Source organism: Antechinus flavipes, chromosome 2, assembly GCF_016432865.1.
Source record: "Antechinus flavipes isolate AdamAnt ecotype Samford, QLD, Australia chromosome 2, AdamAnt_v2, whole genome shotgun sequence".
In the NCBI taxonomy this organism is placed as follows: Eukaryota; Metazoa; Chordata; class Mammalia; order Dasyuromorphia; family Dasyuridae; genus Antechinus; species Antechinus flavipes.
The window spans coordinates 59,678,719-59,688,899 of NC_067399.1; the positions used below are offsets into that span (position 1 = coordinate 59,678,719).

The 10,181-nt window shown below is 41.6% G+C and overlaps 1 protein-coding gene across 1 annotated transcript; it reads left to right on the forward strand.

Moving 5' to 3' along the window:
* Positions 1–4,027: 4,027 nt before the first annotated feature.
* LOC127547871 (leukotriene B4 receptor 1-like) lies at positions 4,028–9,947 on the forward strand. Its single transcript, XM_051974959.1, is given in 2 exon segments — positions 4,028–5,496; positions 5,499–9,947. Coding segments are annotated over 2 exon segments (1,377 nt in total). The 5' UTR covers positions 4,028–4,388; the 3' UTR covers positions 5,768–9,947.
* The last annotated feature ends 234 nt before the right edge of the window (positions 9,948–10,181 follow it).

Here is a 10,181-nt window from a genome sequence, read left to right on the forward strand (position 1 = left end):
TATTTTATAGGTTTTGTTTTTCTTGCCTTCTCATTGGTGGGGAAGGAGGAGAGAGGAGAGAATTTGGAACTGAAAAAAAAGAATAAAAAGATTGTGCTAAAAAAAATTTGTCTTCCTTTCCCACTCCACTGGGGAAAAATGAAGGAAAAAAAAAAGCCTTGTAATACATATGCCCAGTCACATAAAACAAATGTTCATATTGGCTATGTCCAAAAACATATCTTATTCTACATATTTATTTCACTTTGCATGTTACAATCCCTCCTATCACAAGCATTCATGTGTAAGCTTTCCTGCTTAGATTGTAAGCTCCATAGGAGTAAGCTCTATATTACAACTTTGCATTTCAATTCCAATAGGGTTAAAAAAAAAATTTCACAGGCACTTAATGAGTATTTATTGAATTGAACTGAATTGAGAGCAGGATTTGAAGACAGAGGATCTGGATTTGAATTCTAATTCTACCAATTAGTACATAAATATTGAGACCACATTTAGTAAAGTTTTTCATCCACCTCTTGTGAGGTGGATGATGGTTAATCAGTTGGAGGAGACCCAAACAACAGACATTCAAAGTGAGGAGAAATATGGAAGGGGGAGAGGGGAGTCCTTGTGCCAATGGGGATTCCAGATAGAGCTAGATTTTTTTTTTTTTTTTGCTCTCATCCATTTCTTATTATTTGCCTTCTGATCAAGCAAGCCTTAGGGGAAAAAAATGGCTCATGTCCCTATAAAAGGTACAAGAAATGGAAATAAAGACACAAAGAAGGCTGAATGGGTTGTCCTTACCTGTAATGGAAATCTGGTCCCTTTAGGGAAGTCATGTTGCTTATGTCCTGAGACAGGAAAAAGCTAAAAAAAAAAGTACTTGTCTCAACACAGACTTGGAACCTAAGAGAGCAGGCAGGCATTTATATAGTACTTGGAGGCTTGAAAAGTGCCTTTCAATACTTAGTACTTTTGTCATTTGATCTAGTATTAATCTGATCCTCACAACAATTCTTCAAGGTAGGTGCTACTATTATTAACCTTTTACAGATGAGAAAACTGAGGCTAGGAGAGGATAAATAACTCAGATTGACCTAATTTCAGTTCCAGTAAAATGGCACCTGCACCATGTTGAGAGGATGAGAAGAAGCCTTTTAGTCACTAATCAGTACTTTTTTTGGTACCATCATAGATAGAGAATCTTAATCTGAAAAGGAAATTGCCGAAAGGGCAATGGTACTAAAAAGTTCAATTTTCACATTTTATGCTGAAGCACAGAGAGTTAAGCAACTTGTCCTGAGTAGAAACAGGTAGTAAGTAATGGAGAGGATTTGAACCCACATCTCTTCACTCCCAGAAAAGTTCTTATCCTGAACTCCAAATTGCTTCATCCAGCTCCAAATCCTCTTGACACTATGAATCAAACATTTGGGAAAGGGAAAAGATGAAGATTGATTTTCAGGTGGACAGCTTTCCCTTCAATATCTCTTAGACACACTCAGCTTTTAAGGGGTTCGCTGAGCCCCAACACTATCACTCTTCACAGAAAATTTCATAAGAATTTCTGTTGATATTACCTATTCTACCCAAGGAGTGTAATCTTGCTATTCCACAACTCATTGTGTCACTCCATAACCCTTAAAGCCTCCCCTGTGGATGCTTAATCATATGATTAATTATATAATGATCAACCACACAATTCCCATAGATCCATGAGGAAGCATGCCATCTATCTCCTAATGAGAGACAATGGACTCAAAGTACATATTGAGACATAAATTCATTGATATGTCCATTGGGGGGACTAATTTTGCATATTTGTTTCTTTTTTTTTTTTTAATTTTTTATTTAATAATTACATTATATTGACACTCGTTTCTGTTCCGATTTTTTTCCCCCTCCCTCCCTCCATCCCCTCCCCTAGATGGCAAGCAGTCCTTTATATGTTGGATATGTTGCAGTATATCCTAGATACAATATATTGCATATTTGTTTCAAAGGATTATTTCCCCCCTTCAATATGAGTAAGAATAGGGAAAAGAGAAAAATTGGGGGTTTCCCCCTCATTAATTTCTCTTTTGAAAGAGAGTCGTGTACTGTGGGAAAAGTATTTGAATTGTAGTCAGAGAATCAGAGTTCAGATCCTCTTTCTATTACTTATATCCTGTCCACTGGCACTGGACAAATCACTTAATATCACAGCAGCTCATTTTGTTGTGACAAAGAGAGAAAACCTAAGAGGACATCGATCAATCGGCCATTGTCTGGACAAATTGTGGCACGTTAATATACTGCAATATTATTGTGCTGTAAGAAATGATAAAGGGAATAATTTCAAAGAAACCTTGAGAAGACTTGTATTGATGTGGAATTGATGTTGCCTGAGAATCAAGAAAACAATGTATACAATTAGCAATAATAATTGTAAAGACTTTGACACTCAGAAAGACTTACTAATTGGTGGATACAATGAACAAGATTGTGATTCCCAAAGATCCATGAAAAAGCATACTACTCATATCTATATAAAGAGATGATGGACTCAGAGACCAGGTTGAGATACATAAATTTTTAGATATGGCCATCAAGGGAATTAGTTTTGTTTAACTATGCATGTTTATTTCAAGGGGTTTTTCCCCTCTTCCTCAATGTAGGGAAAAATATAGGAAGGAAAAAAAAGAGAGATTCTTTTTTTGTTAGTATTTCTTTAGGCTCAGGAAAGACTTTGCATAGGATGTAGCCTTTAAGTGGAATCATGGAGGAAGCTGAGGATTCCAAGAAGGGAATATATTCCAGTCAATTTGAGTAAAATCATAGCAACAGGAAATGAAATACCAAATTCAGGGAACAGTCAGCAATTCAGTTCTGCTGACATGCAAAATTGGTCCTGGAAAAGAATGTGAGATAAGTCTTACAAAGAAAAGTTGGAGCCAGATTGTTAAGGACTAACATTTAGCCCTGAGAAGTCTGTGCTTTATCCAAGAAACAACATGGAGCTGATGAAAAAAATTTAAGAGAAAGTCATATGGTCAGACTCCCAAGAACAAAAAAAGTTGGCTCACATGTTGAGTTTTCGTCATTAAAATCTGTCTTTTTTACATGTAGCCATGTCTCCCACTTCATCTCATCACCACCGCTGCCACCACCACATCATCACAATAAAGATATATTCAATATTTTCAATAAATGTCCTTTTACTAAATGTAAAATTTTAAGTAAATGTAATAAATTGTACCTCACTCAAAGCTATAAAAACCACTTTTATCTCTGATACTCACATTAACCCTAGGAGATAGACTAGTATCATCTCGATTTTACAGTTTTTAACCCCACATCCTACAGGTTTCTTGGTAAATTTTTAATTCAAGTCCAAGATCCGGCAGCGACCTTTATTAAATATTTTCTTGGCTTCAGTTCACTCACCCCAGTCTGTCCATTACATTTTGGATCCACCTGTCGCAGTGGAAAGAACTCTGAACTTGAAAGAAGAGACCAGGAGTGTGAGAACCCCAGAAGTTTACTTCGTCTCTCTGGGTCTGTTTCCTCCTTTGAAACAATGAAGAAAAGGTCCAAAAGACCTTTAAGTTCCCTTTCGGCTTCAACATTGTAGGTTTTTTTCAATTCTGTCATTCAGTTTTTTGTTTGTTTGTTTGTTTGTTTTTTTACTCTCGCCCCCAGTTTCCTACCATCTGGTTTAAGCATTCTTCCAAGTCATTGATGAAATGGCAGTTGGGGAGATCCTCTGCTGTGTAGTCCAGGCTCTTGTCTGTCTCGGAGCTGTTTAGCCCAATCCCCTCGTCCCCCCTCTCCTCCAGTAAATCTCAGCAAGGGCGTCAGTGAAGGTCTCTTCACTTAAGTTAGCTCGGGATAGGATTGCGGGGCTCCTTTTTCCCAGCTTCCTTCGCGCTCTTCCCTAAGCCTCCCTCTCTCCTTTTGATAAATAGCACTTTTTTTTTTTTAAAAAGAGCTTTTTATTTACAAAGCATGTGCATGGGTCATTTTTCAACGTTAACCCTCGCAAAACTTTCCGTTCCAACTTTTCCCCTCCTTCCCCCGCTCCCTCCCCTAGATGGCAGGTAGTCCCCTACGTGTTAAATATGACAACTAGTACTTTTGACTGAGTTTAGACTCTTCCTTCCAGAGCTCCAGAATTAGTAACAGCGACCGAAACTCTTTGGGTTCAGTGAAGACTGTGCATAGGTTGTAGCCTTTCAGTGGAGCCGTGGAGGAAGCTGGGGATCCCAAGAACCAAGAGGTAAGAGGGAACGTGCAAGTTTCGCCCAGCTCTGACCCACCCGCACCTTGCAAAGCCCGGCGCGCGCGCGCAGATACAGACACGCAGACACAGACAGACAGACAGCACGCGCGCGTCTCCCATCCCTCTAGGAGAGCCGCACTGGATGAGGGAGGATAACGCTGAGGAGGGCAATGACCCAGGTGGCCCCCGCCTCCTCCTCGCGCTGCCTGCTCCCCACAGCCCTCCTTGCAGCCTGATCCATTTCTCAGAGCTCCCCCGCTCTTGCTTCACTCGGTTACACTCGGGGGGAGCCGAGCTGGCTTGCGGGAAACTGGCCCCTGCAACTTTTTCTGGCGCTCAGGGAGGGGGCGGGGCTTGCCGGACGAAAGTGAAGGCTAAATCCGTACTTCCCCAGTTTCTCACGTTCTCGCCCCACAAGCTTGCGAGGGCGAAGCGGGGGGACGAGCAGGGTGTCTGGGACGCGGCTAGTTGTCGGACTGCGAAGGCTGCGGGGGCGGCGCCCACGATCATGGCTTCTGACCATTCCAGTGAGGAGTCCGACTCTCCCGTGGCCTTGACTGTCGCCCGCCAGGTCGCCGGCGCCCTCCTGGGCTTGGCCTTCGCCCTGGGCGTCCCGGGCAACCTGACCGTGGTGTGGACGGTGTGCCGAAGGATGAAGGCTCCCCCGCCCACCGTGCTGCTGATCGTCAACCTGGCGGCGGCCGACCTGCTGGCGCTGCTGACCGTGCCCTTCTGGATGCACGCGCTGGCCGGCTCCTGGAGCCTGGGGCCCTTCGTGTGCCAGGTCCTGGTGTGGCTGGTCAACGGGTCCATGTACTCGGGCGTCCTGCTCATCACGCTGCTGAGCGCCGAGCGCCTGGTGGCCCTGGTGCGCCCCTTCCACCTGCAGCGCTGGTGGCGCCGGGCCGGGGCGCGCAGGGTGCTGCTGCTTCTGTGGCTCACCGCCCTAGCCCTGGCCGTGCCCGCCTCGCTCACGGCGGACACCGACGACTGCCTCCAACGCCAGTTCTCGTCGGGCCGGCAGCTGGTGACGCTCCTTCTCCTGGAGACCTTGGCGGGCTTCGTGGGGCCCTTCACCGTCATCGCGGTCTGTTCGGCCTGTGTCCGCAGCCGTCTGCGCCAGCTGCACCACCCTGGCAGGCACCGGGCCAGCCGGATCGTGACCGCCGTGGTGCTGGTCTTCGCCGCGTGCTGGCTGCCCTACCACCTGGCCAACGGGGCCGCCGTGGCGGCCGAGCTGCTGGGACGCCCCGGGCAGAGGCCGCCGGCTGGCTGCGCTCCGCGGCCCGTGTGGGGCACAACGTCTCGGCGCCCCTGGCCTTCCTGAGCAGCTGCGTCAACCCTCTGCTGTACGCCTTCGCCGCCCGCCGGATCGCCCGGGCGGGGGGCTTGGCTGGCCTTTTCGCCCGAATGGTCCCCAGTTTCTACAGCGAAGGAGCCCAAAGGGGGGACAGCCAGAGTGTCAGGGAAAACACCTCGGGCCAGCCTTTGGACACCAGGAGTCCCGACTCCGCTGAGTGAGGAAGGCCCGGTTCCCCCGACACCTCCGCTCTCTCGGCCACTTCTGTAGGCGGAGGGGAGAGCTCTAGGCTCGTAAATCTTTCATTTCCCTCGTGGTTAAAGGCTGGGATAGGATTTTCCTGAAAGAGGGGGTAGTGCTGATATTAACCCCCATTGTACAGAGGAGAAAATTGAGGCGTGAAGAATTAAAGGCCTTGAAAGTTTCAAGGCTACTAAGTGTTAAAGCTGAGATTTGAACTCAGTGTCCTAAATTCTCATCGAGGCTTTTCCCATTATGTCACCCTGCAGAATCCACAGAAAGGTAAAACTGGGAGACAAGGAAGGGGAAGGTCCTTAGTTCTAGGCCATCCTAGGGACGCAGAATCCATATTGCAGAGGCAAGGAAGGGGAAGATGCTTAGTTCTAGGCCATCCTTGGGATGGGAGAATTTAATAAGGTGAGTGGGGTTGGGGACAGGGTAGAGTCGTGACCTGTTTCAAATCCATATATATTTTTAATTTAATATTTTATTTTTACTCTGTTACATGTAAAAATAATCTTAACATTTTAAAAAATCATTTTGAGTTCCAAGTTCTCTCCCTCTGTCCTCTGGTCCTCTCCCATTGAGAAAGCTAGAAATGTAATATAGGTTTTACACGTGCAGTCATCAATATGCATACACTTATTATGAACCTAACATTGCTAGACACTGGAAAACAGAAAGATAAAAAGCTCCTACCTTTACATTCTGATGTGGGAAAAGGGAACACCATGCTCAGACAGATAAGTATAATAGGAAACAGTAAAAAAGGAAGCAAAGGAGAAATCTAGGATTTTGATTAATAAAATGACCAACCACAATTCCAGAAGACTAATAATTCTTTTTACAGAGAGATGTTGAACTTAAGGTGCAGAATGAGACATAGATTTTTGGACACAGCCAATGAAGACATTTATTTTGCTTAACTATATATTTTTAAATATATTTTATTTCACTAAATATTTTCCAATTAAATTAAAGATTTTTTAATGTTCATTTTAAGAAAAAATTGAGTCAGAATTCTTTCACTCCCATCTTTTCTCCACTCCTTGAGAAGACAGCATTATGTTATCATTTATATATGTGAAGTCAAAGTATATATTTTTGTTATAAGATTTTTCAATTTGGGAGGAAGTATTATGATTCCCTTTTCTCTCTTCTCTTTCCAAAATGGAGAGAACAGAAAAAAAGGCCTGAAAAAAATCACAGAAGTTTCTGATGGATTGGCTAATTACAAGTTGAAGTTTAAAAGAAAAATGACCACACAGATTCTATTTTGTGATCAATCTTCTTCTCTTCTACAATGTTTTAGAAATGATGGTTTTATATGTATTTGTTAAGTTCAGATTAAAAGTCAATAAAACTGGGCTGAAATGAATAGTGAAAATATAGGGAGAGAAAGGCTTTTCAGCTGTGGGGAAGGAGCATAAGTAAGGTTCTTCAACAAGTGATTTGGTAAACTGAATTTTGCAAGAAGAGATGGATTCAGAAGGGCAGACTGAGGAGTAAGTGCCTTCCAGGAGTGGAGAATGCTAAACACTACACTGGAGCAATCTGTCTGAGAGCTTATGGAGCAGACTGGTACAGATTGGAATCATGTTCTCTTCTGTTTTTCTCTAGACTCCAGGGTAGTCCTTCAACTTCATTCCCAGAAATCCCAATTTCCAGGCTGGAAGCCATAGTACTTTGTTGTTGTTTTTCCATCATTGCAGTCACTTCAGACTCCTCACAACCCCACTGGAGTTTTCTTGGCAAAGATATTGGAATCATTTATCATTTTTTTCTCAGCTCTTTTTACAAATAAGGAAACAGGCAAATAGATTTCACTTGCTCTGTGTCACACAACTATGTTACACAAGTCTGAGATCACACTTCAGGCCCAGGAGCAGGGGGCCAGTGGGTGGTCTGTGAGGTAAATGGAAGAAAGATTGGTCTGGCTGGGCTCTTACAAACTCCAGTGGTCAGTATGAGATCAAAGGCTTGAGATCTTTGATCAATTCAATGACTAACCATTTCAGAGATCTGATAATTATCTATGTTATTTCTCTCCTGAGAAGGAAGTGATATGGATTCAGATGCAGAACATTTTTGAACATGGTTAACATTGGAATTTGTTTTGTTTGGCGATACATGTTTTTTTCTTCTTCTTTACAATGGGGAGAGAGGGCAAGAAAACAAATAAAATAAAATAAAAATTATAAAATAATAAATATAAAAATAAATTATTTTAAAATTAGAAAATAGAATGACCTAGCCTTCTGGACAGGAAGGGAGATTGATTTCCTGAACAAAAATGGCCCTGGAAAAGCACCTAGATGGCATTGTAGATAGAGCACTAGCCTTGAAATCAGGAGGATCTGAGTTCAAATTCGCCCTGAGACACTTACCACTTCCTAATTGTATATAATATATATAATATATTGTATAATAGTAATTATATATATAATAGTGGCTTTGGAAATTGCCTCATAATCAACTGTAAGTTCAAAAGTCCTCGAATATGAGAGTTTGAACAGAAATAGATAAATTATTCATTCAATGTAAATCTAGACCTGAATTTTAAATTCTTTAAATGGCCAACTATACCCTCAGTGAAGATGAATTCAATAAGTTGGGGAAGGGAAGCACTCACTGAAAAATCTAAAATGGCTCTCTAAGTTTAGTTCCCTTCGAGGGGGGAAGTTGATTGAATGAGTGCTTTCTATATTTTCTTTATCTATTTATAGGCTCCTACAAGGTTTCATTTTGGAATATTTTTTAATGCTTTGCATTTTATGTATTTTCTGTAGTTTGAAATCAAATTAGGACTGTACCCAATATCTATTTTGTACCCTGAGTGGCTTGTACAGGTGCTAAGGTTCCCTTTTATCTATATTTGGGGAAATACAGATAGAAGATATATAGCCTAGGTATATTAAGAAATTTTCTTAGATAAATTTTGAGAGAAGCAATGAGCAAAACAGAAAAACTGACCTGGGCTCCCAGGTTTGGAATTGAATCTGTGTCATTATGACTTTGCAGAATATAGTTTCAAGAATTCCTAATAAGGAAAAATTATTATGATTGTCATAATTATCAAAATAATATGTATAATAAATACACCAATACTTTTGATCTGCCTTTTCTGGCTTGGAAGTCAGAGTCTTACAATGCAGCTTGAAATAATCAATTCTTTTTTTTAATAACTTTTTATTGACAGAAAATAATCAATTCTTGACAATGCTCTCTTATGTATATTAAGTGAAGTGAACCAAGAATTATAGAACCTGTTCCTGTCACAAAACTCATCATAGAATTCTGGTTCTGTCGCCCCACCAAGCAATAACCCCCATGATTTGAAACAATCACTTAAGAAATGTTCTGATAATGTTATGGAATATTATTGTTCTGTAAGGAATGACCAGCAGGATGAATACAGAGAGGACTGGTGAGATTTACATGAACTGATGCTGAGTGAAATGAGCAGAACCAGGAGATCATTATATACCTCAACAGTGATACTGTTTGAGGATGTATTCTGATGGAAGTGGATCTCTTCGATAAAGAGAGCTAATTCAGTTTCAATTGATCGAGGATGGACAGAAGCAGCTACACCCAGAGAAAGAACACTGGGAAATGAATATAAACTGCTTGCATTTTTGTTTTTCTTCCCGGGTTATTTATACCTTCTGAATTCAATTCTCCCTGTGCAACAAGAAAACTGTTCGGTTCTGCACACATATATTGTATCTAGGATATACTGCAACCCATTCAACATGTAAAGGACTGCTTGCCATCTGGGGGAAGGGGTGGAGGGAGGGAGGGGAAAAATCGGAATAGAAGTGAATGCAAGGGATAATGCTGTAAAAAATTACCCTGGCATGCGTTCTATCAATAAAAAGTTATTAAAAAAAAAAAAAGAAAAGAAAAAAAAGAAATGTTCTGATAGAATTGGAGAACACCCATATTTTATTGCACTCATGGGCTTGTCATAAAAAACCACTCAGACTCTGAAAATGATTGTGTTGTAGTCCACCTTCCTCCTCTCTTCCCCCATGATTTGTGTATAAAATCTCTGCCTTTTCTGCAACAAGAGAAGGTCTTCTGCTCAGAACTACCAATTTGCAAACTGTATTCCTCATTCTGAAAGTGATTCATTAAATTGCTATTTGAGCTCTAAAACCTGTCTCTAAGCGTGTTTTGTGAGGCTCTTGGTATTCACAATTTAGAGACCAAGACAGTAAAATTTCTGTTAACACTAGCTTTCTTAAAAGCATAAGTCATTTTTCCTGTCTTGTATTTTTTCTTTCCCTTTTGATCTGATTTTATTTTCACAGCACGATGAATATAGAACTGTTTAGAAGAATTGCACATGTTTAACTATATTGGATTGCTTGTTATCTTGAAGAGAGGGAA